The sequence below is a fragment of the Neodiprion fabricii genome, chromosome 5 (assembly GCF_021155785.1).
Source record: "Neodiprion fabricii isolate iyNeoFabr1 chromosome 5, iyNeoFabr1.1, whole genome shotgun sequence".
Classification (NCBI taxonomy): domain Eukaryota; kingdom Metazoa; phylum Arthropoda; class Insecta; order Hymenoptera; family Diprionidae; genus Neodiprion; species Neodiprion fabricii.
The window spans coordinates 5,322,066-5,348,722 of record NC_060243.1 but is presented as its reverse complement, the minus strand read 5'-3'; the positions used below and the strand labels follow the sequence as shown (position 1 = coordinate 5,348,722).

At 38.6% G+C, this 26,657-nt stretch overlaps 3 protein-coding genes across 12 annotated transcripts in view; 2 read left to right on the top strand and 1 right to left on the bottom strand.

The window, feature by feature from the left end:
- Positions 1–16,594, top strand: part of LOC124182284 — a 44,536-nt gene extending 27,942 nt beyond the window's left edge. For 4 of the 6 annotated variants that reach the window (XM_046569324.1, XM_046569320.1, XM_046569321.1 and 1 more), the window contains 7 exons: positions 745–890; positions 1,722–1,828; positions 1,992–2,201; positions 5,492–5,611; positions 6,948–7,285; positions 8,436–8,552; positions 9,334–16,594. In XM_046569324.1, the coding sequence (XP_046425280.1) occupies positions 745–890; positions 1,722–1,828; positions 1,992–2,201; positions 5,492–5,611; positions 6,948–7,285; positions 8,436–8,552; positions 9,334–9,568 (1,273 nt within the window). In that variant the 3' untranslated portion in view covers positions 9,569–16,594. The remainder of the gene's footprint in view (positions 1–744; positions 891–1,721; positions 1,829–1,991; positions 2,202–5,491; positions 5,612–6,947; positions 7,286–8,435; positions 8,553–9,333) is intronic. The other 2 variants (XM_046569325.1, XM_046569323.1) reach the window with 1 other exon arrangement.
- A 681-nt stretch (positions 16,595–17,275) lies between these two features.
- LOC124182285 lies at positions 17,276–19,959 on the bottom strand. Of its 2 annotated transcripts, none has more exons than XM_046569327.1 (2): positions 19,307–19,959; positions 17,276–19,190 (listed from the first exon to the last, which is right to left on the bottom strand). In XM_046569327.1, the coding sequence occupies exons 1-2, from the start codon at positions 19,688–19,690 to the stop codon at positions 18,903–18,905; spliced, it is 672 nt and encodes a 223-aa protein (XP_046425283.1). In that variant the 5' UTR covers positions 19,691–19,959; the 3' UTR covers positions 17,276–18,902. The 2 variants fall into 2 exon arrangements, with proteins under 2 accessions (XP_046425283.1, XP_046425282.1); XM_046569326.1 differs by having other exon boundaries at positions 19,298–19,949.
- A 628-nt stretch (positions 19,960–20,587) lies between these two features.
- LOC124182275 (formin-like protein) overlaps positions 20,588–26,657 on the top strand; it is a 40,788-nt gene continuing 34,718 nt past the window's right edge. For all 4 annotated transcript variants that reach the window (XM_046569300.1, XM_046569299.1, XM_046569298.1 and 1 more), the window contains exon 1: positions 20,588–21,292. In XM_046569300.1, the coding sequence (XP_046425256.1) occupies positions 21,059–21,292 (234 nt within the window). In that variant the 5' untranslated portion in view covers positions 20,588–21,058. The remainder of the gene's footprint in view (positions 21,293–26,657) is intronic.

Below are 26,657 nucleotides of genomic sequence, written 5' to 3'. Positions count from 1 at the left end.
CAATGTGATTGAAGGCTTACCGATAAAGGAACTGTCCATCTGTCGTTATACGCAGAGGGAAAAAAAAGCTTCTACTGCGTTGCATTTGCTGTTTTACGAATAAAGGCGATATTTTTACCGCTGAAGTTACTGCAGTTTTTACGACCGTAATTTCTCCGTATGATAAACATTCGTGGCATTACCGTGGAAACTTAACGATTACAAATTGCACCGTTCTTTATTCTCCCGAGGAGTTATAGCGAGTCTAACGGCAATTATTTTTTCGTTTGTAGTGGAATCTGTTCCAGCGTCGCTTGAATAACCCGCCGGAAATACGTGCGATATGTGGGTACATAATAAAGTAGAGAATACTTTACAGACCCTTGAAATAAAACCCGAACTGCCCGAGGTGAGACGCGTTGAGAAACAAAGAGCTGAATTTCACCATCGAATTAACGAGCTGCCCGATTCTGCTGTTTATATTTATTCCCAATTTAACGTTTGCCGTTTTCGAGTGATTTAAAGGAATGAATTACAAGTCAGCGGTGAGACGGCTTAGCCAGTATAATAATTACGTCTTCTGTGCTGGTCGTTACTACGCGACACTTCCCCCAATAATGTCACCCCAGGGTTGATACTGCTTGTATATCTATCGCGTCTATCTTCCGAAGCTCGAAGATTAAAGCTTAGTCGCGGTGCATCACGGCGCATGAAACTTGCGAAAATCAATAGTCAAAGATAGCATCACAATGTCAAAGTGGTTAGTTACAGGGTCGTGGCGATTGTCGCTGGAAACAGCGAGGCAGTTACCCTGAGTGGCCTGCGTGCCGACACTCAGTACCAATTGTTCGTCACGGCAGTACGAGCTGGAATAAGGCTGAGGAGTCGTCCAATCGTCTTCCGAACGCTAGGTAAGCCCGGATCGTTAAACTTACACCTCCGCTTGCGTCTCTCTCGGAAAAGCCAAGCTGTTGACGTCGGGACGAAGATGGGAGATGGGGGCTGCAATGATACGAAACGACCGGGGATCTGGGATTGTCTGTCGTTTCCAACCTCCGCCTAAACTCTCAAGCACCGCGATGACTACGATCCACGATTCGCTTTATCGAGAAACTCGAGTACGGGTGGGAAATCTATAAATTCGGAGCTGGAAATGCTTTCACCTCTTCTTTCGCAGTAATGAAAAGAGCTTGGAAATTTGAAGACGTATTTAATGGGCACTTTCAATCACACTGAGTAATTGACGTTGCGATATTATACTTGCGATTTTCGAATGAAATCGTAAACGAAAGCGTTCCGTGAATAATTTCTCGGAGGGTAAATCCGCCTGTATTTATGCAATTTGGTGTGCAGTTTGACAAACTCCGTCTACGTTTAAACAACTTGAATTATACCTCAGCGATTCATGGTTGCCGGAATGCAGGCGGATTTTGACGAAATGTACCCTGATTTGCATAAATGTAGGCTAATTTACCCTGCATGAAATTATCCTTGGGAAATTTCCGCGAAATAACTTTCTCATTAGTCGCATCTTTGTTATTTTTGCGCTTTTGGTGTCAATTTAATATCCTGTCTGGATCGATTCAGTGCGGATTTGCCGTCCATCTTTTCGAAGTGCAAAAATGGCCTCCGCTTTAACTTCTAAAAACTAATTATCCCTGCAAGTGTATCAACGAGACTTCACAAAATTAGGTATACCAATGGTTCGATCGTCATCAGTTCATTTTCTATATCGTTTGTAGAACCGCCGAAGACATCGCCGCAGCAGGACGCGGCCGGAGCTGTGACCGGAGGTCCTGTGACACCGCCAGGACCGCCATCGGCTCATCAACCTCAGGCCTACATTCAAGTGAGTACAGGACGACATCTCCGTGAATATTTGTCCTCTGGCAAAGAGAAACTTTGGGAAAATTAGCATAACTTGGCCAGGGGTTTACACTTGTTTTTGAATTTCATAAGGGTGCCTGCAGAGGCTTTTGCATGCTTTTACGAGCCCGAAATTCTTCTCGCAGATCCGTGGGGTCGAGGTTGGAATCGTTGTTTTGGTCCTGGTCGTCTGGGCCGGAGCGATTGCACTGTTTTTTAACAGGTGGGGAAAGATAAGGATGCTCCTCCCCTACCAGCCTGATTACAAGGAACAGCTCAAGGTCCCCGGTACCGGTGTTTGTGCCGCCGCCACCAACACCTGCAACCAGCACTCGACGCAACACGCCTGCTCTCAGGTAGCTATAATCAATGAGCTTACGAGCTTTAGCGCGGGGCTTTTCCTCCCCTCTAGAGTTTCCCGCTGCGTCTTTTTGCTCGTTACTCTTTTTTCTCATGGTTTTTCCCTCGGCCCGTTTCACCGTTCGACGGTTTATCTCGAGGCTCCGCTGCGCGGACGATAGCCAATATAACCCAGCGGCTAAAGCCGAACCGAACGCTAGACACGTTAAGCCGGAACGAAAGCTCTATCGCTGTGAACGACATTCGTCGCATTCCGTAGAGAGGGTGTAGAGAAAGCTGGGAAATTCCTTTACGAGGCAATGAAACACGTAGGAGTATCTCGGTAGTCGTCGCCGATACGTTCGAGAAGTTTATTAAACGAGATATTACACAGGACGAATAATGGAAACCGAACTTGATCAAATATTCGCTCAAACATAACGAAACCGTTGCTGATATAGGGAGAAAAATTATCGGTCATTCAAACCCTTGCTGATCAAACGAGGCATCCAGAAATATCCTCCATTGTTGGATAAATTGTTCACAAATAGGGGGTTGATGAATGTTTTATCGCTGATTTGCTCAACGGATGACAGGTAATACAGAGTGAACGATGCGTTGATTGATAAGCTTTTTTTAATTTTCAATATCTATACATATATATGTTTATGTATATACGTACGATTGTACCTAACAACGTCTATCAAACAAAGCGAGTCTTATTGGATTTTCGTATTACATGTTTCATGTTTTCTATAATGTCTACAATATTATTTACAAAGATCTGTCAGGGAGAGTTACGACGAATTCGAAGGTAACGAAGGAGAATACAGAGGACTGTAAGATGAAAACACCCGTGAGAGTTCGGTTTAAGTTTGTATATTCCGTCTCTGAAACGGCAAAAGTTATAAATGGATTTATTTTTAATTTCATTTTAGATATACTGAACACTGCGGATTATCACGGATGAGAAAAAGTGATATTAGGAAAAAAGAGGTTCGAAAAGGCGAGTTTTAAATTTGACAGACGCTGTTGATAAGTACACAATATAATGTTATACGTACGTATACGCTCGATGTACATGGAAATGTCGATCGCTTTGTGTTTTGCTTATAGAAGTATCACACACACACTCTGTATTATCACGTCGTTATCATATCGTCTCATATATACAGCTTTCGTTATCGTTGTATTTCTATATTATATAATTTAAATTCTATAATTAATTTGAAAAATTTTTTTTCAAACGTTACTTTCAGAAATTGCGCAGTTGAGGAAATTATTTCCCTGTGCAAATATCTGTGTGTACGTAAAGGTCAGCGACTATACTGTGAAATAATGAGTCGTAAGAAATTCTGAAAGATTTTCTAACGGCTTCCACGTAAAAGGAAGTAGATGTATATTTCCACCTATATAGCGTGGAAAATGTTTATACGCGATACGTAATCACGCCCGGAAGGTTTCTTATCCAAAATAGCCTGTTTGACGATGCGAACGTTGATCAGCGAGCGGAAATCACGGAGGAAATTGAAAGTGATGTATAAAACACAAAGCTGAAGGTTAGAGATCCGGAGTCTTTCAACCAACCACGCGTGTCGTACATTTCTCATGAAAAGGATAATTAGTTACACCGATACTCTTCGATTACGAAAAAAGGATAACACTTCTGTTAATATTTTATTTATTTTTTTACAAATAAAAATTTCGAGTCATCTTTATCGCTTTCAAAGTTGTCGATAAACGAGATACCCGATATCGTAAAAGATGGGATTGTATTCTTATGAAAATTGACATTATTGCAAGCCGAAATTATATACTTGAAACTTGTGATTATACGTAATTTTATAGGATATCCATTTTTTCTTTCGAAATCTTTTCACCGTACGAAATGTCAGCGTAGATTCGATGAACAAAGTAAAGGTTAAAAAAAAAAAAAAAAAAAGAAAAAAAGAAAAAAAAAATGACCGAATCGTGAGTTCTGACGATGATTGCAATGATGACGCAGTGCGGTGGCGGTGGCTGCTGTGTCCTGGAGCAGTGCTTCCATTATCCAAGACGAGCGAGGGATCCTCGCGATTGCGGATGTCAATTCGCTCTACTCCACAGGGCAGACATCGCGTGACCACCGGTATAATTCAGTGTTACTCGACGAGTATTGAGTATCCAGCTATGATATAACGCAGCATATTCAATGTTTCACCTACTTTTCACGCTCACGCAAATTCCTCGAATTATCACGAAATTATACGTACAAGATCCGCTGGACCGGCAGGATAATTAGCTCTGGATTTTAACAGAGACGGCAATGGCAATTTCAGGCAGTAATGGTAAAAAGCGTTGCTGGTACATTTTACGAAATTAAACTCATCTCGCTCGTCCGGCGGATCATTTTCAACGGATAAAAAAATCCCAATCCGCACTTTGCGCATCACCTCTATAATGCAATACGTGTCACCGTAAGCCACATGATAATATATTCTAATATGCACCGACACGTTCTCGCATAAAATGATAAAACTCCCCGGTTCCGGGGCCAGGAGAGAGTGTCGAAAATTTCTATCCTACAGCTGATCCTGAATCGTGTCAACGTTTCAGAATCAACTGCTAGTCCCGAATATTGATGACCAATGAAAACCGAGGGAATAATAACGACGCTCTTTCCCTTGTTCCTATGTTCGAAACTGTGTTAATATGCGAAAAGCACATTGCGGACACTTTTAGCACTGCAAACACCCGAGCCATGCTGCAGCCCTTGTTGATTGGTGCACAAGAGTGCACTGTTCTGTTATTTTATTTTTTTACGATTAAATTTCGCCGGTTCAAATTTAAGTGACATATATATCGTGGAAAATATTTTGAATCGAGACAGTAACTGAATTAAAATCAACTAGAAAAAACAGTGCGTGGTTATGAAAACAAAGTGTTGACGGCATTTGATAACATCGTAAATTCTATACATTAGAAGAACAATTATTCGTGCCATAATTTTTTTACAGATTTAACGGTGTATTGGCGTGTGTGTGTATGTGGGTGTGTTTTTTTGTTTGTTTGTACAGCAAATGCACAACATTTTGCTCACCGAGTCGCAAAGCAATATTATACAAAATTAAGGGAGTTTTGCAAAGTCAAAATATTTGCACAATTTCTGCCATCTTTTCATTCGAATGTAAACTCGGTTCATTCAATCGGCAATATATAAGCTGAGAAACTGATTTAAGCTATTTTTCAAATTACCGGTTCGTCGATGAAGAGGGATGTAAAATCACGAGCAGCTAATGAATACGAACATTTTGTCAACGTCTTTCAGCATCTGCACTGGTCGAACCACCACGTCGATTCCTTGGACAGCGCGGGTGGCCTCGGTTGGCCAAGGCCTACAAGACCACGTGTTAACAGCGCGATAGACGTCGCCGGGTTTCTTTCCCAGGTGAGTTTATGGTGAAAAAAAAAAAAAAAGAACGATTACAGCAAGATAATTCATGTGAAACAACCGAAGAAACTTGACCAAAAATATGCAATTCGAACCGATTAGCTCGTTCTAAATTTAACCCGTCAATCGACGCGGGTTCGCCGATGAATAATTAATTATAGAAATGAATGATTGGAAAATGCCAAAAGTTTACAAGTTAATTCTATGCGGTATGGGGCTTATCGTGCAGGCACATCGCATCGGGTTCGGAGTCATTCGGCTGAGCTAATGATTATTAACGACCTCAGCTCTGATCTGTAAATAATTTATTGTTCGCCTGGAATCGCCGTGTAACGACGTTGCAGCCTGTGGGGAAGTGGTCGACGTTTCTACTTTGCCTTTTGGATCGATTCGCTATTCCGTCGCGTACAACGTGACCCTTCGTTACACCGGCGAAAAATGCCTAGCTCGTGGTTCTACTATCCTAGAAAACAGAGATCCGATCTTCACGGTTTGCGAAATCACGTGTCGAGACTTCAAAATTCACTAGCCAGACTCGACGGTTCTCTGAATCTGCGGGGAAATTGTTCGAAGTGAAAAAAAAACAAAAAATAATTTCGTTGTGAAAATCTGTGAATTTTAAGACGTTGGTGAGCCTAAAATCATTGAAAATTTGTCGAATTATGCTGTTCTTGAGCTAGACAGCTCTATTTACAAATATAAAATGTAAAATACTGGAATTAAGAACAAACGTCGAGCAAGTAAGGTAAATGTCTAACATATTCGTTCTATTTCACTCTGTGATGGTTTATTCTATTTAGTAGACTATTTTTTACGAATCCATGGAAGCACCTCAGTTTATATATTATTGTGATTGTGATGGAAAAAATCTATTTGAGTGACTTTATAGATTACACCATATCCGAACGTGAAATTAAGTCACCTCGGCGCCTGCAGATAGGCAACCGGTGTTACAGTTTCCATCTCAGGAACGAAATGGCAATGCCTTGTTGCCTATCTTCAGGCGCCAAGGTGGCTGGTTTCCACGTTTAAACCCGGTATAATCTATAAAAAAAAAAACTATCTTACATTTTCATCCATTTCGAAACTATTTCAACCGGGCCATTGATATATACATATATATATAAGATTAGGTTTATATTTCCATTATTTTACATTTTTCTATGTTTGAAGAAATCTTCGTTACTTAGGGATATAGTAATTCGATAAAAAAAAAATAGACTCATTTACTAGCAAAGGTATAGATTTTTGACTCTCCAAAACTACTTGCAAAAATTGCACCTGGTAAATATTGATCTACGGCTGTGATTCGAACCGCGTTCTGTGTGCGAAGGAATTCGTGCGGCGACACGGTTCGACTTCGAGGCTTTGTCGGAAAGTTCGCAGTGCAGATAATTTGCCGTTGGCGGCTTCGAGCAACCGTCAACACGATCAAAGGGGACTCCACAACCTCCGGGACGATCTCGGCGAGGATGAGCGACCCGACGACCGCGAGATTTTCTTCAAGTCTTCTTCCAGGGGAAATCAGGATTCTCGAGAATCGCGGGAACGCAGGACTCCTGCAGCGAGGGACGAGGAGGACGCCTCGGTGGCGCAGATAAATTTGGAAAAGGTACCCAAGGAAACGGAACCCTCGAGCCAGGAGGCCTCCTACCAGTTGCACAGCTTGAGGTTTGTTATTTAGAAGGTTTTTACAAAAAGTTTCCCCAGCTTTCTCATTTCATCCTCCAATCATTCTGTTTACATTGCGAAATCGAACCGCGGATCTCATTGGATAGGTATCTACATCCTCCCGAGGTAGAGTAAACTCGATTAAATATTTTACATCTCTGATTCGATCGATCTCAGGCCCGATGGAAAAGTTTCTTCACATATAACCAGTCGGATGAGACTTTAACCTGTAATCTTGACGCTTAAAAAATTTTCAATAACAGACCGAAAGCGTGAAATACTGATACGTGGAGTATAAAACTAAGGTAAGAATTGTTCAGTATTAACAGTGAGCATTTTTCAATCCAGTGTCCATGAGAATAGATGGAATATATCTTGTATTTATTGGAACGAAATTTCTTTTTTACACCGCTCTTAATTTCCGCACGCGAAAAATTCTTCGAGCACTTTACCATTCAACGTCAATGCGATTCGTGGCAAACCTTTTTATAGCCCGTCGACGTCAACGTGCTTTTAAATATTCATAACCAGGTCACAGAACAATTTTGCTACTGAGACGTCTCGTCTCGTCTCGACTTCCATAGAAAATCACTTTTTAATCCATGGATTCATCAGTTTATACGTTTATATCAAATCCAACTCATACCATCATAGACTTTGCGACGATGTACATTAATTTTGTTTCTTCAAATCCCGTTGCTGTCATTTAGTATTTAATTTTTTAAACTACATTAATATTCGGGCCTATTTTGTGTTGCTCTAACGATAAAAGCAGATACATTTTGTAATTTTCCGTATTGAACAACAATGATATTGAAATATATTCGAAACTGACGTTAATTTTTATTTCTATTTACGATAATTACAGGGGAATGAAGTTTTTTAGAATTTATTGGAATAGTTTTCAGGCACATGCTTAAAAAAATTCATAAATAAATTATGGCCCTGAAGAAAAAAATTTCCCACCATCACGAAATTACCCAGACGTATATTGCTTTGCGAAATTGGAAGATCAGTTTTACTGCTCGGTTTTACTGGCCAGAAATTGGTGGGATTGAATTTTCGGTGTGGTAGCTCGAGGGCGCGATACACCCGCCATAATTTAGTTGGTACTTCGTTCAACGTGACCGCCTGTATGAACACGTTTTAGAGAGGCTGCAGGGACAACCCCATCCCTTATGGCTCGTCGATTTGGGGGATGGCGTGTCAGCGGAAGTCACGAGTACGTGCGATGTCCGGTTCGTCAGCCTGCGTCAATTGACGAGCGGTGAGTTGCCTAATTTTCAAATATCGCCCGGGGTGCAGGTTCGACGAAACGTTTCAACCCTTACGTTTGAAAACATGATATAAAAAAATTCGACGATATGTAAACAAATTGCGAACAACGTTGAATGTTGCTTGATCGTAAAGAATTTATTTGAAAAGGGTTACGCGAAGTTTATCGGTGGAACGAAACACGTTTACTGTTTTTTAACATTCATTTTTCATCATTTATTGAATATTTTTTTACTGGGGATTATCAAGTCTGCAATATTCGATAAGAAACGGAAATTTTTTTTTTTTGGATTTATCGAAAGAATTGGTTTTCTCGCTCTTGTTATTTGTGCGGATGACTTATACGTTTTTAAACTTTTGTTCATTCTGTAGTAGTATTTACGAGCAAAAATTTTATTCAGCCGTTTTTAGGAATTCATGTATCGAATCTGGAGACCAAGGATTACAGGACAGTTGTTCGGAGCTGTTTAAAAGATATTTTACGCAAACATTACATTTATTGGGTAAAAAATGAACGAATCAATAATCCGTGGATCAAAGTACATTCATACGCAAAAATTGGCACTGCAGGATAGGTTGGAATGAAATTTCTCGTATTACACGGAACTAATCGATTGAAAGAAACCGTCGATTGATCGGAAATACGATTAATGGAAAAACTGAATTAATCGATTAATCGATTCCTCAAAAAACCGATTAATCACTGACATCCATTCTTTGTTCGCAAGATATTTTGGCAAAGCAGTACCGCGGTACTTGTTCTTCGTTTATAGATATTATCGTCGATCCTGCGAGCCGGATTTCGCGAGATTGGGTCGTCACCACAACCATCAGTCGCATCATCATCAGCAGCTCCACAGCGATCATCATTCCAAGAGCTGCGATTACGCGCGACGCGCAACACCGGAAACGAGCGGCACCGAAACCCAGCATTTCGGTCTACCGATTTTGAGCATCTCCGAGCCGAGTCCCCCCGACGAAATGGACCGCGTTGACGAGTACTTGTAGAATTTGCTTGCCGAGGAGTTCGTCGAGGAACTCCTCGTGTGACCGCGGAGCAAACCTCGCGTCACATTCGTCATCGTCGTCGTCATCGTCGTCTTCGTCTTCGTCAAGCCGTGTGAGGAGGACTTGTGATGAAAAAATACTTTACAGTCGGTAACACGCACTTGTTACACGCTCCGCGATACGAACGATGATGTTTAAACCCGGTATAACGCGAAACTTGAAAACTGAGTTAATCATGTTTGTGACGTGACGTCGGACTTCGATCATCTTATTCGAATCGGGAATTTGAAGAGATAAGAAAAAAACACCGTGCTATTTCGTTCCAGTCGTCAACGATCGGTTCTCCGCGTTGTTAGTCGACGATGAAATTTAAATACGCGTTGGGAGAATCTGTAATACCAGTGAAATTTATGCACATATCTGCGTCTAATTATGGTAGTGATATCAGGGACCTCGGCGTTTCTATAATTTTAATCAAGATTAAACGAAGCTTGGCTGATAATTATTAAAATCCTATACGCGTACGTATATGTATGTACGTGACAGAAAAGGATCCGGAGTCGTGACTGTACAGGTGAAAGAGCCCACGCATGCACATAGATTTACCCATGTTACGAATTAACGATCATTATTAATGGTAATTGAAAACCATCCTTTGACGTAACTCAAATTATACGAAGAATAAATGCGCGCGACGAAGGCTGTGGGAGTGATTGTTTCATCCTCGATAATTAATTCGGATATATATTTTCGCCGTATATACTTACCAAATGCACGGCTGATGGCAGGTTTTCGTATTTGGTAAACGGCAATATGGCGCCGAAAAGATCGATCAGCTGATGAATCGTTTTGGGTGGATTACACGCTTGTGAGAATGCGGGAAACGTTGTGCAAGCCGCTTCGCTCTGCTTTCGTAACCGTAAGTTGAAAACAATTGAAAAATCGGACAAAAAACCAGTTTTATAATTAAATATGAGCGCGTAATCCATGATTTTCTTTCATTGTCATCCGCGTTACGTCATTCGGTGAAGTGCTGAATTCATTAATTAGTTCTCTTCTCGTTAGGCTAATGAGAATCTGGATTATCCTCACAAAAAAAAAAAAAAATAAATAAAATAAAAATTAACTATTCAAATTCTGAAGCTCACGAGGTATCGATTTTTGTTTCTATCTTTTTGTCCTTTTCCATGTATTATGTATATTGAATACAAGTACCCAAAGTATTTACGAATACGAGCCGAGTATACAGTAATAGTACCGAAGTCCTTCTAACGTGAAAGTTTCAGTTTTCGGTGGCTCTTGTAACTTTATTTAATTAAAAACCCTCAAGTGAGAGACTACGGAATTTTTCGTAAAACAAATAAAAAAGCTATCAAAAGCATCAAGGCTCTCACGTAGCAGCTACACCTTCACCGAATACTTTTCTCATTTTTGTTCAATCTCTTGTTCGAAAATCTCTGGACAAAGTAGAACAACGTTAGAATCAATATAGATAAAAATTATTTCTTTGAAGACCTCTTTCTTTATTTTACATTTTTTGTTTTTTTCCACGTTTTCCTCCCCGTTCCTTGTTTTCTCTCACTTTATCTCCAAGGCCTGAAACAATGCTTCGTCATGCGGTTGCACAACGCGATTTTCGTAACTAATTATCTATTTATACCACGACCAGCGTTCTATATCCATATAAGGTCAACCTGCAGCGAGTTTCCCAACTAATTCGTTAATGGCATTAATTTATGTGTACTCCGATACGTGTATGCGTGCGTACGTATCTATATCACGCATAAACTATATGCCCTGACTGTACAGATAAGTTCACCGATATTATTTCACGCGTCACATGTGGGGTATATTTATGTGCAAGAATTGCGTACGTATAAATAATACCTGTATATCTATATATATATATACATAAACGTGAGCTTTCACCTGCAACAGAAAATATGCGGCTCGCATCGATTAGAGATATGTGTAGGTATGTATTTATTTACGCACCTTGGCAATGTGACCTTCATGCAGGGTGTGTACGTGTATTCCCTTGCGCGATCATTGATCGAACGAACTCATGTGTATATATATATATATATATATATAAATATATATATATATATATATATATATATATATATATATATATATATATATACACATACATATGTGACGTATAATATAGAAACGAGACTGATGCGTGGGATATGCATAGAGTTGGATGTTTTATGTAACACGTCACACTGTGGGTAGTTTTGGCATTGCGGGAAAATCGGACGAAGTGCCGAAGAATTCGGATAATTGTGGTGATTTATGAGGCGAAACGTTTGAAATAAGTAAAGAAATGAGAGGAAAGGAAAATTATTAACGTTGAAAAATAATGATACATACCCTATACCTGCTACGTGTAGCTTTAAATACGATGAGACCAATTAAGTCAAACTGGATCGATTCCGATATCAATTCGAAAGAAATGTCGTTCCTTGTTTTTTTTCAATTTGAAAAATTCCGAGCTTCTTTCACGGAGTGAAATTAATGAAAATCGAACCAATTGCGTATTTATAATACATATATTTTATATCAACATGTTAAGGTGAAACATCTATTATGTATAATGATCGCGTAATGACGAGCGTATTTTTTATCTTCTAAGCCCTACACGCATGCATAATTATCTATTTACACCTTGTACATGTGTGTATATTTTCTAAGCAACATGACCTGTACCGTACGTGTCTCGATGTACATTTGCCTAATGCGAGACGTTACTGTATTGTACAGTGTCCATGTACCTGTGTGCTGATTCGAAAACGATATCGTTTGGAAAAATTGTGTAGCATTTACATCCCTCGTGTTATTTCACATATGTGTGACTAAACAATAATTATGTTTACCGGAAATAATCAAACATTATTCTTGATCGTCAATTTATGATCATTCATTCGAATATTATATAAATTGTAAATATATCGCCAATGCGTAAAGTTTCGAGACATTGAACGAGAGAGAAATTAAGGAGAGAGATTGTACAGAATTGATCAAAGCGTGTATCCAATTTCAAAGTCAATATTCTGTCATCAATACATCATGTAATAACGTCAACATACAAGAATAACAATCGATCGGTAGTGTCTTGAACAATTTTCTACTATTGAAAATTGTATTCTTGTGTAAATTATACTTAAATTAATATACTTGTATTATAATATATATATACATATATAATAACTGCGGAAAAGAAAAACTATTTATGATCGATTATAATAACAGTTTTAAGAATTGACTGGTTGCTTGATCGGCGAAACCCACGCTCACTAAAAATATGCCTGATGCGATTTTTTTTCTCATTGCGATAACTAGTTTAAGCGTTACAAGCTTCGCTAATAATAATAATGTGTAAAACAGTGCCATATTATTATATTTCATTGGCGAATTAGAATAGCTAAACATTCGATTTTTCCAACGTACACTTTTATACCTATACAACGTATTTCATGTATCATACATTTATCTTAAATTAATGTCGTCAAAGAAACGAATATAAGCTCCTATAGTACCTGCACAACAATTGACGTTAAAAAAAAATAAAAAATCGATAAAGTCCGCGATTATCGATTCTTTTTTATGGTGAAAGAGAGAAAATTAATTTAACCCATCTCAAAGCAGATGCGATCTTCAATTCGATTCTACTTGGTTCAGTGCGCGAAGTCGTCACGGATGCTTAATTTATCATCTATAATCTAATTTCTCTACACGTGTAAGATTCACTCGATAAAATTCGTCGCATAAAAGGTACACGTCGAATAAACGCAAATTGCTGACTTGGCCCGGTTATCATCCTATACTTATATTATATATACACTATCCGTATACCTGTAATGGAATATTGGAAGAGTTTGCGATACTTATACATGCTTCATGCGCTCGTCGTAATTAGCTAACGTTTCGAGCGATACTTGGCGGTTCGGTACAATCAATAACCGGTGCCCTAAATCCTAGTACAAGCTCTCGTCACTGGCCAATTATTTACTATTACATCCTCGACGTCGCAACGACTTACCCAGACGTGATTACCCCTTACGAGGATTTAGGTCGAAGCACAAAACCGTACGTAACATTCCTTTCCCCAGTTCGGGCAAGCTTTGCACGGACGTATCATTCGAGAAATGTGAATTTTCATCATTCAAGAGGTTGTATTTCTGAAAATGTTCCCTGTTCGCGTGGAAATTTTCGGCGCAAAACATCTTGGGGGGCGGATGAATCGATAACAAAATGGCGATAGGTAACCGTCATGGCCGCCGTGGACACGCTTGCGATTAAATTTTGACGATAAAATCATTTCCAGAGTATACAGATACCCGAACGCTAACTCAAGCCAAAGAAAAGCATGGCAAGAATGGTTAATCGGCGATTTCATCTTCGACGATTGCCTGAAAACTGAGAAATCGGCATGCAAAGACTAATCGTACGGGGTGTGCGTGAAGTGCGTGGTGGAGTTGAAATTCTATATTCCTTCTATTTTTAAGTCCGTGTAACGTGTCCGATGCATTGCGTTTCAACCGCGAGCTGGATAGGGATAAAAATGTCACTGTCACGTGACATCGCGTCTATTTCTCATTGCTGTTACACAGTTACAGGCCTATGACGTCCCTGCGTCCACTAATTATATCGATCCCTTTGACAGTTTATCTATTATTCAGTTGTACCCACTCGATAGAGAATCCCTTCGTTGTATGTACAATGTACATGCATGTGAATGTAGTGTATATATGTAAATACATAACACATACACGCAAATGTATACAGGTATAGTATCTTGTGTATTTAGGGCGAAATGAAGGCGATTTTGACGAGTGCGAAGTTAGCCGTCCGAGCGAATTCAGGGCGGCCAATCACACGAGTCAAAATTGCTTTCCGCCTGTGATGTATACATTTTTTATCCCACTCTGTTTGAAAACACGGCTTTTCAAAGCAGTGATATGGTGACCGGTGCACACAAAGCTTCGTAAAATACGAGAAAGAAGCGGAAACTTCAGCGGATGGGAAAGCACAATGAGCGGCGAAACCACCCGACTGTTCAAAAAATGATTCTCTCATTTGGTTTAACAAAGGTATTTATCGCAATTAACAAACGAAACACGATTCTTTATTTGATACAATATGTATAATTGTATTGTTTGAAATGATAAAAAAAAAATTATATATACAAATACCACTTATCGTGAGATTCTATCAAAGTATCGAGCTCTGACTAAATACAAAAAAAAATAAATAAATCTTTTTACATTGATTGTGTTTCGTTGCTCGTCGTCAATAACGTGAAATTGGCTACAAACCGCCGTACCGTCATTATACCAATCAAGTAACTCGGGTTTGTTATTTAAAAGCCGTATTTTCAAGGGGTGTCGGATAAAAAATTTACATACTCGCAAGAATTTCATTCGTGATTCGGGTGATTTTTGCTCTGCTCAGCTCGACGAGTCATTGTTAGAAGAGGATAAGGGCAGTATTACAAGTACTCAACATATTGCCGATTGTACCAACGACGAGACGAATTTTTTTTTTTTTTTTCTTTCGCAGCTTTGCCGATTCGCTTGTTATTTGCCGGGCTGCTTGAAATTTGCAAATTTCATCAATTCCTTGGATTCGACTTATCGCAGATTTTCACCTAGCAATATTCGACTAAGCTGGTGTATTCTCAATGCTGGCTTCTATATACGATTATTCTGAAAAGAAATCTTCACCTGTTTTCTATCTGTATCATATATACATGTCCCCGTGCTGTGTAGCGAATTACGCAATTACAATATTCGCATACACAGCTGATATGACCAATACACTCTGTCCGGAAAAAAAAAAAAAAAAATTAATCATCGTTGCCTTTCGATATCATAAGTATATCCAATCAATTTTTTTAATAACGATGAATTTTATTCTTTTCCCAACATATCGGTGTAAAATTTATGACCAAAACTGCTATTTTTCCGGCACAGTTATAGGGCAGTATACTATTATATAGTACCTATTAGGTGTAACTTCTCGCATTTGTCTCTACCTGTACATATTATATGTGTACGATATTATACGTAAATGATTCTTAATTTAAATGTATAAAAAATATGAAAAACTATGTCCGTGATCGGTAATCGGTAGATGCACATCGTTGCTGATTATAACTCGCGGGAAAATCTATATGCGTTGTAACTCGTATCTGGGATATCTGATGTCACAATGGGGTCCAATGATATGTTGTTGATTAAAAATTCGAAGTGAATAAATGAATAAAAATTAAAGAAACAAACACATATGGTATATTATATTATACATTTACATATATATACATATATATATATATATATATATAAACATAAAATACGTGGTCAATTCTTATTATTATACGTATATAATGGGTACATGGTATAAAATTTTTAACTCTAACGATATGTTGTAACATCGGTTTTTTTCCCGTAGAACTTACGTCCTTGTAAGATACATTATACACGTAAACGCGTAAAGACCGCTGCTTGGTTAAATATCGATTGAAATTACCCATCATATCCTTGATTTTATTAATAAATATAATTATTGTACATACGCATAAAGTGAATTATTTCATTCGCATCTTAACGTTACTCAAACTTTCATCCAACTTCGCGATATGTTGAAAGGTGTTTTTCGTATAAGAACTGAGTCAGTGTTAAATATATATCAATGTTACACTGTATAGATTAATCGCAATCATAATTTACATACGCATCAAAAATAATTCAAGTTTTATGTACTCGGTGCGAGATCCTGGCAGACTCTTAATACTATATAGCTATATTGAAATATGAAAAAGAAAAGCTTCGCAAAGGGTAGGAAGAATAAATGTTTACAACAATAACTGGTGCAGGTTCATGTTTTCATACGTTTATTCGAAATTACGTTCTTGTTTATTATCATCATTTCATGTAATAATAGGTATGTGACAATACGTATACATGGTCAGATATTTTACTATAGAAACAAAAAAAAAAAAAAAAAATGTATGTATTATATACAATTATCCGCAAATGTCTCTAATCGTTATCATAGAATATTTGTACTCTTTTGTTGTTTCTTTCATATTTAATTAGCTCGTTATTGTTATTTTATATGTTACCTACGTCGAAAATTGGGGATGACAAAAGAGAAAAATTGACCAAAAAGTGTGACGAATCTTAAAAAACATAATCAAAACGATTCGCGAGTCATTATATTCACGTATTATTGTATAACAACATAACTAATTGTACAAATGATCGAATTATCCTTAAACTGGCGATAACATTCATGCGAATATATCGTCAATAAATCAATATGAATAATACAACATATGAATGTACTGATTCAAATCTTTCCTATGAATGGCAAAATCGTATTGTACTAATATTTAACGCTGTGAAATTTCTTCTGCTTTACTACGTAGTATATTTTAAATAAACGTTTGAAAAAAAGAAAAGGGAGGATTGCCAATGTTGTATATTATGCACGCGAGTAATAAATCATATAACGATGATAATAATAATATAGTTATATATCACTATTTATTAGCACGCTATGTAAAAAAAAAAAAAAAACAGACGATACCTCTTTCCAATAATAATAAAAATAATAATTACAGTAATATGTTTATGCGCTGTTAGTTTTTTTTTCTTCTCTTTCTTTCTTTTTTCTTTTTTGTATATACGTACATACGTAGGTACGACTATTGACAAGTTTTGAAAATTCTTTGAATATATGGAAATATATGTATATCTACTTAGTATTCATTACGCTAATTGCATGTGTGCCTAAGCACTTATTAAAATATTAAAACATTCAATTATCGTTGAATATTTTCTCGACTCAACATTACTATTCCTTTACTATTTTAATTTTCTATTGTTTGAATCTATTTGCTGATTCTCCGAATTGAATTAATGCAGTTCTGTCACACTTTGAATGAATTCTCGTCACAAACATTTTTTGAGAATGATAAAATGCAATTATTTGTACCGTTTTTTTTTTTTTTTTTTCTCGAGAAATAGGATGCGGAAAACATTTACCAATACTGGGCATTCTTCGAATAGATCCTGAGAACACGACGAAAAATCGGAAGAAGTTTCGTGTACTTGGTTCGACGGGAATAACACTAACATTGCAAGCGAAAGGGCAAAATATAGGTTTTCATTTTTTCTTTCAGATTCGGGGTCGCAAAAAATTGAAGCGATCCTAGGCAATCTTTGTTTGGAGGCTAGGAATTTTCAAAAAAATCGACGTGACAACCCGAAATCTTGCTCAAAAGAAACAAAAGCGAGTAGTCTGAAACCTATCAACGATGAAACCACACATTACCAAAAAAAAAATTTCGGTTTTGAAATTGTTGTTGGTGGTTTTTAAGGCTCGAAAATAAATAGACTGACGCGTATTTAGTTCTATTGAAAAATCCCAGACTTGGCAATTTCATTGGGCGCTCCCCTTAAACGTAGGGTTCAAAAAAAAAACTTCATGCTTTGATGAAAAATAGTAAATATGGTAATACAGAATGTTCACAATCCTGTAAAGTGGTGAAATTTTACAAGACGCTAAACAAGGCGTGATCAGTTGTTATTACTATTAATATTTACATTTAAGGAAGTTTAAAACTTTCGTTTTCAACCTCAAATTGCACTAAGACCTAATTCGAATTGTATAAAATCTCAGAAACACTGTCCTCTGATATCAAAGCAATGTGATCGCAACCTTAGAATCCCATCGCGTTGTAATGACAAGTTTGACTACGACGTCATGTGGAAAGCGATAAAAACAGTCACAATTTTATGCAGATTAACCAACAACCTCAAATCGGCATTTATATGAAACGGTAAAAAAAAAAATTCGTTTAGTTATGAACAAATTACGTGTTAATCTTCCAAAGAATATGTTTTGCAATGCGCTAATTTTTAACCTTTTAGAAAAAAGGTTTACTGCTCTGTGAATATTAAAATACGTAAATAAAAAAGAAATAAAAATTGCACATCAATGTCAGTAAAAACAGTTATTTATCATCACAGCCAGGAATAGTGAGATATAATATAATGTTTTTCTGTTATCGTAATATCATTTCCCTACTTTTATCTCAGCATACCGAAAGTGGTTGCACTGCTGATATGACATCCTAACAAATCTGCTTACAGAGAAGAGTAAAAACCGTTGTGAGTATAAATTTCACGCAATTGTTAGTCATTGTTGGAAGTTTACGAAAGAAAAAAAATTTAAATAATAATTCTATATTCTAAAATATTTACACATACTCGTTACATATTTACATTCATCGGTATTAAACCGATCTTTTAGGACTTTACTAACTTGGCATTGTTTTAGTTTCTGATTTTTCATGGGCAGCTATCTGTGACTCTTGACTTTCAGAGCTGGAATTCTTGCCGTTAGAATCAACGGTCAGATTGCCCATTAAAATACTTCCGCAGGAACTCCCGCTGGCATCGAGATTCGTAGAATCGTTGTTGCGTCCGCAGAAAGATTGCGACGTTTCCAATTTTGTCATAAGGTCAGCCCAGGGATCCTCCAGCATTGACTTGGCGTCGACGTAAGCCGATATGTCTGTTTGCCTACGCACATTTTTCTGATGAGACTGTAATCGAGTAACGTAAGAGTCAGAACGTAACAAAGAAAATCAACTACCCTCAAAGCGTATTTCGCTATTATATTCAAATACATTCAGCTTCGCTGTTACGAAACCTTTCTCACCCCTCGTGACGAGAATTGATGCTTGTGAAAGAACTTGGGAGAATTGGAATGGTTAAAACTTGTCCTGGGACTGTCGAGGTTGAAACTGTATCTATGCTGATTGAAGTCTCGACCTCGTTTTTGCCCGCGCCAATTTCCGCTACTTCTCGGATGATAATCAACGGGAGTGCTGAATCCGAGGGGGATAAAATCGTCCCCGGTACTCTGTGGCGAGGCGTCGTTTCGCCCGGGTACAAAACACTCGTACTTGTCGGCTTGGAACTGACCATAACCTCCATAACCTCTTCGATTCCCAGGATTTTGACGCCAATCTCGCGTTCCCCAGTCGTAACTATTGTTACGCCTGTCACTGCCGCTCGGCGCACTCAATCGAGACTTTGGCATGTTTTATATGCCAAAATTAAGTTTCTCACGGTTTTAATAAACTCTGAAAACACGACGCAGGATCGGGTTCGTGGCTTGCAATAGTTATTTATTTACGCTCATAGCGTTATCCGTAGGTTGACGAAGCCGAGCACTGTAGCAAAAAAAAAAAAAAGGTACGCGTAAAATGGAGTGGAGGGATGTAAGTCATCCGTGAGCCATGTAATTGTAAAGACTTAAGTTCTTCATTTTTAATAAATTAACACTTCATTCCATGTTTCGTAAATACATCTCATGTGACAAAAAATTATTTAGTTAGTTTTTAATTCTCAGCATATCCCCTACAAGGTGTTAAGATAGTCAACTAGCTCGGTAAGTTAGGGTACTGCGATTAACTCACCCTCTCGAGCTTGCTTTAAACATTGAGTTACGTATTAGCTCTGGCTCCTGGGTAACATTATTTGCTGGCTTAGGGCATTGAATAAGCCAAGTGTTGATCGACAATTTTTTCTTCATACTTCAATTCAACATTCATGCAATTCGCAGTATTCATGAATACGCGAAGACGGTGAAAACGTTGCCGCCATGACGGTCGGTAAAAGCAGATTCGCCACCTCTTTCTAATGCATGAAATAGAAAAGAACAGAAGACCGTTGTCGACGTCGGCCAATCAAACAGGCGCACCACAGATCCATGCACGCGCTGACCGTAGATGTCGGTAAGTCGGATATCACGGTATTCGGAAATCTCTCACCGACGTAGAGATGTCGCGTCGATTCGAATCACCCTAAATTTTCCGCGGTTAAAACCGGGGTACATCTGTGTGAACGAACATTAGTTGCCGCGATGGGCGCTCGAAGCGAAGGTGCGCGACGATCGATGCAGCGAGTGGAGATGAGAGTTGTCGGGGAGTTACAAACCGCAGAAGCAGTAGGTGGCTAGAAGCGAAAGGCTGGAGTCTGCGATCGAGATTTCTTACAAAGTTATCGTAGTTTCGTCGCAATGAATGGTGTCGTTTCGCGGTGCAGGGTACCTGTTGCACGCCGCTGCGCGTACTCGGTCGGGTCGTCTGCGCGTATTTGGTGATAACAATAAAGGCGCGGGAATAACGAGTGCGGACACGTTAAAAGTGTTGGAAAAAAAGCGTGAAGATATTAACGAAAATCGCGATGACATCCCGAGGGTGAGGGAGGAGATTTCGCTCCGCGTCGCGTGTTGTCGTCTCGTTATCCGCTCGGCCAACCCGCCGGGGGTTGCGTGCTCATCATCCGCCTTCGCGCGTGTTGTGCGACGAAAGTGTCATCGCAGTGTGTACCAGCGTTAAAAGCCAGGAAATTACCACCGAACCACGGTGATAAGTTGGCGTGCGCGCGCGTGCCTGGGAAAACAATGGGAATCGCGCAAAGCCGCAGAGGAGACACGACCGACGGCGGAACGAACGCCGGGGATCATAAAAGGGGGAATGGCACCACTGCTCAGCATTACTCTTCTCAGCACAGTCCCGGATCCGGCATGGGCACCTTAGGCGGGCCCCACAACAGAGCTGGGAGCCTCAGAGGCCCTCCTCCCAGACTCCCGATGCCCGACGCGACCGAGCTGGAAAGCCGCTTCGCCAGAGTCCTGGTAAGTTTCCCTCCTTTTTCCTCCTTTTTCCCGTAACGCACCCGCGACGAAGCGTCAATGGATCGTGAAACCGAGTCGCGTTTCTGACGTTTCCGGGCCTGGTGATTTTTTCGACATTTTTTTGTTTTTCCCTGACTTATCTTTTGTTTACGACCTGCTTTAATTGACGTCGATGACGAATATTTTCCGAGACTCAAGTTCCCCAACTTTCGTCGATAACTAACTATTCCGTACCGCGTGAAAGTGGTCGAGGTTTTTCCATTGACCTCGAAAATTTTAGACATGAACGAACACGCGTGAAATTCTTAGCGTCGATCATATCAGGCTGAATTTGGTAACGTTAACGCTAGGAAACCTCTGGCTGAAAAATCACCGTTATTCGGCGATTTAAAAACTTATACTTTCAACGAGTTTGATTTTCAAAATTAAACTATATCTTGTTTGGAATGGTTTAATAAATCTGGGTCTTTGTTAGAGGTGCAAGGTAGCGACTTTTTCTTGAAACCGTGATAAAACAAAACACTTGCATTTCGAATTCTTCGTTCCATCAAAGCGTATGACCTTAAAAGCTATTGTAAGAATATGAAAATAGTAAATTTTCCCTCAATTTTTCGTCACGATAACGCGACTAACTTCAGCCTCGTCGATTTGTCGCATGGCTGATTAAACAATTTTCATCATGTTTTGAGCCAGGCTTTGAAGTTGTTCGCGAGGATAACGTGACTACATTTTCAGCGCTGAACATACTCACATTTTACCTTAACGATGCATGTTGAGAGAAAATCGTTACATCGCATCTTTCGAATTGTCAGAAATGTAGTGAACCGTGATTATAAAAAAAACGTAGTGATATTTCGTAAAACCAACTTCCTGAAAGTCACATTAAACTTTACGCTGCTGGTGTTACTTTTCAATCACTCAACATCCGAGAACAATTCTTGTCCACTAAACGTTATTATACTCGATCGATGACAGTTTATCATAATTTTGAATCGCACATCGCCCACTTTTTAATCATATTCCGGAACGTCGATCAGTGCGAAGGATAACTGACGACAAACATAGAGGAAAGAAGAAGTTGGTAGAAAAAAAAAAAAAATAAAATCCTGGCAAACAATCGTCGTGTTTGTTCGGTTTTAATATTACTTACTATGTTTGCGCAAGCTGAGCGGTTATTTCGACAAACCGATTGGCTCCTCCCTAAGAGATATGAAAAACAAAGAGATCCATTCAAACATATATTCCGAGTGGGACCCCTTGGCTCGTTCGTCCTTCTTCTTCTTCTTCTTTCGTATTTCTGTATTGTACATATGTTCGTCCGACTCGGCTCCGCCTTTAGGTCGGTCTCGTTATCAACCAGTCCTTTCCTCCTCTTCCTCCTTCTCCTCCTCCTCCTCATTTTCCTTCATCCTTCCCCTCCGCTGCGGTCTCGTTCTCTCCCTCCTCTCCTCTCCTCTCCTCTCCGCTCCTCTTCCACGCCATATCCAATTTAGAGCAATAACTCAATGGATATAATAATATCATGAATGTAGTTACTGTTTCGACTGTTCCCGCCTCTGCCTCCCCTGTCTTCTTCACCCCTCAAATAAACTCCGCAGTGCCATGCTGTTATTACAGACGTTACACACACGCTTAAGCAACGAACGCTGTTTCTCTCAGCACTCCATCCGATCGTGTTTTCACTACTTCCAACCCCTTATCGACCGGCATCCTTACAAATCGAGACTCCCGTTCGTTCATCTTCATCCTCGTCGCGTCATCCTGACATGAACCTGTTTTTAACCGGCTGGAAACTCCCACGGTGCATGTAAATAAAAATGGAAAATTCATTTAGCTTTTGTCGAGGTATCCGAGTGATCTATGAGGCCGAAGTTAGTAACCGTATCGAAACGTTGAAAAACAAAATTACTATCTTGCACCTTTCGAATAACTGGTAAAGTTGAGTTTACAAAATCTGAGTTTATTCAAGCTTTTCATTAACTGTTTCCCAATGTAAAATCACGAGTTTTTCGTGTAAAAAGATCGGTATTTCACCATTACAGAAATGTCTGAAATGCACCAAGTCAAGATAACATAAAACTTGTTCATACGTTGAGAACTTGACCACTTCAAGTCACTATAAACTTGTTAAACAGTAATTTTTCTTGTCAATTAGTAAGTTACCAACTTCAATCTCATGTAAATCTTCGATTACAAAGAAAGAAAGAACAACATTTAACCCTGCTTGAAAAATTGAAAAAATTAAATTGGCTAATTAGACGCTGATTATTCTAGCTAAGAAGCCTTTCGGCTAGACAGTTTCGCGCCGAATCAACTTTTCACGAGTTGTGCGATGCATACCTCCGTGCACGTGATTTACACAACTTACCGACCGAGTAATAATAAGACCGGTACATACATCGTTCCGGAACGCGCAACCCACGCGTCCAAGAATGCTAAATTATGATAAGTGCGTATTGTTCGAAAGGTCGTCTTCCTGCTTTTGCCTCATGCAGGATAGTGAAACCTCGCGTCGTCCACCGCGCGTTAAAACAAAACACCTGAATTCTTCTTCTGCATGTCAGTAGGCTTGTTCAGAAAAACCGTGAATTACTCCGCCGTCTCCTACTTACATCCTCAATGACGATTACGAACCGGTTTAAATGTGTGTATTATCTTTCTACTGCTTACCATTTTACTCTCGTAGCGTGCAGCGAGGTGTCGAGATGACGATGAGATAATATGAGAAACGGAGATAATTATCTAGGATGAAATTATCAACGTTAACGTAACGAAATGGAGAAATAATCATTCTTCCTAAAAATGAATCGTTACAGTAACCTTACCAACTTCAACCTCACGATGATTGGGCGGCGAAGTTTACTCGAGATGATCGGTTTTACGAGACGCGAGATAATTGCAGGCTTAGAAACGCAAGATCCAAACGTAACGCATTTGTCCGAACAGCGTGTAGAAAATTACTACGATCGATCAATTTATTCGTTCGTTCATTCATTCATTCATTCGTCGCCACGAAAGACTGAAGAAAAACAGTAGTGATCAGAAAATAACGAAACTAAAAAGTTTGATTCATATTTTATATGTTTATTAAATATCCTTGCGTTATTATCAGCGTTAAGACATTTTCTCTCTTCTAATTATTCAAATAGGTACTATAAATTTATTTTCTCAGATCGGTTAAAATCATTTTCTATCGTTTACATTACTGTCTGGTCATAATTGTATAATTTCTCTTTCTCCCACTGGTGTAATTAATTAGTCGAAAGTGCGTCAGGGGTATAATAATATATATATATATATATATATATATATATATATCTGTATAATATTATAGCTGCGCTTGTCGCGTTATTTTTAACAGTTCTTCCGATCATCGACGGACAACGATCGAAACGTCGATGAAGTAAATACAAATCGCCCTATTACCGCATTTTATTGCACTGTGTAATATATATATATACATACTAAGAATCCGCTGGTCTATGTGGTTTTTTACTAATGCGGCTGAATCGTCGAAACGTGAGCCGTTGAGTTAAGAGCTGAAAGGTCGAATGCTTAATTAATTAGACTGTAATCACCGATCGGAAATGCGTGAGCGATACGGTACAGACTGTATTATAAGCTTGATACACGAAACTTCTTTGAGATTCTAAATTCTGGTGAGAGTCAAGATTGTGTGTCCGATATATGAATTGAATCCTTTTTTTTTTTTTTTTTTTTTTTTTTAAATAAATAAATTTACAGACTTCGTATAAAATACCCCGAGTTATCAAAAGTTGCGAAAAAGAAGAGAAATAATTTTTTTTCTTTTTTGTCAATTATTAATTATAACCTACGTGCAGACGTAAAAAAAAAATAAACAAAAGGAAAATGAGTTGTTTTATTATGATCTACGTTTTACTCGCTGGTGTGATAGTGAAATAACATATGCGAGTTTCGATAAATACGATAAAACTCGTTACGCTACATTCGTATATTAAATATATATGTATACATGTATATCCTATATACCCAGTGAAAGTATTAAGAAATTAAACTCGACTGCACGCAAACGCAAATGTAATGCCCGCGCAATAATGTGTATTTCGAAATAGCCGAATTATCGTATTCGAAAAATTTTCTCGATCGTAACGAAACGCGCGGTTACAAACATTATGAATTAGTTTAATTATACGTATGCGATACATACATATCGATTTTTCCTTTTCAACAAAATGCTTCTTATCCACCGATCTACCAGATTGACTTTTACCACTACTGTTACTGAAATTGTTCGACGATTGCACATCGTTATCCAAATTGCTTTACGCTTACCGCCCGTCTGCTTGCACGTTATCCAAAGAGATCTGTATCGATTTTAAACAACCAGCGGCAAGTTGAATATAAACTATGATTCCTAAAATAAAACCAAATCATTTGGACCGGTTACCAAATCCGATACCTACCTAGTTACCGTAACAACAAAACTGGCGCTACAATTATTGTTGCAATGTACGAGTAATCAGGCAAAAGAGAAACTTGTATATTACTTGTCGCGCGGTATTTCGACGCATGCATTTAATTAATTAATTAATTAATTAATTAATCAATCAGTCAATCAATCAATCATCAATTAATACTTCACATCCTGATTTTTGTTTTTGCTGATTATTTTTTTGCTCCTTATTTCAGATATGTATGTATATATATATACTTTACGTATTATAAATGTGTGTCAAAACGAAGCGTGATATCACCAGTTATCCTCGACGACGACGACGACGTCAACAATTTTAATGACTAAAAAGTCTGCGCGGCGTGTGAATCATACCATCTTATATCTCATACCGCTTATTCTCGAAAAAAGTGTGTTTATAACGTAACAACACACACACATACAAATATGCTCATAATACGAGCTTCGTAAAACACGTACGGGATAATATAGCTATATACGTGTATGTACATGTGTGTGTTTGTGTGCGTGTGCAACCCGTTTATGCATGAAAGACTGGCTGTGAGGTGACGTCAGCTCCGCGTGGTTGCTTCTCTTCTCCAGTTTAAAGTTCTTCTCCGTTTATTCTCCATCTCCTCTTATTTCCATGATGACGATGATGATGATGATGATGATGATGATATTACGCATAATGTATATTCCATGCATAATAATAATAATAATAACAACAACAACAATAATATCACCACCACCACCACCACGCGTATGAAATTATGATATTGGCGAAAGTAAATTAGGCAGGGAACCAACCGCCCCCCCCCCCCCCCCCCCCTTTTTTTTTTCGTTGGTTTTCTCTGACTTTTTTCTTTCCCCATTTCGTCGATTATAACAACGTGAGAAATCCGGATGTTGGCTCTGTTAATGTCCGGT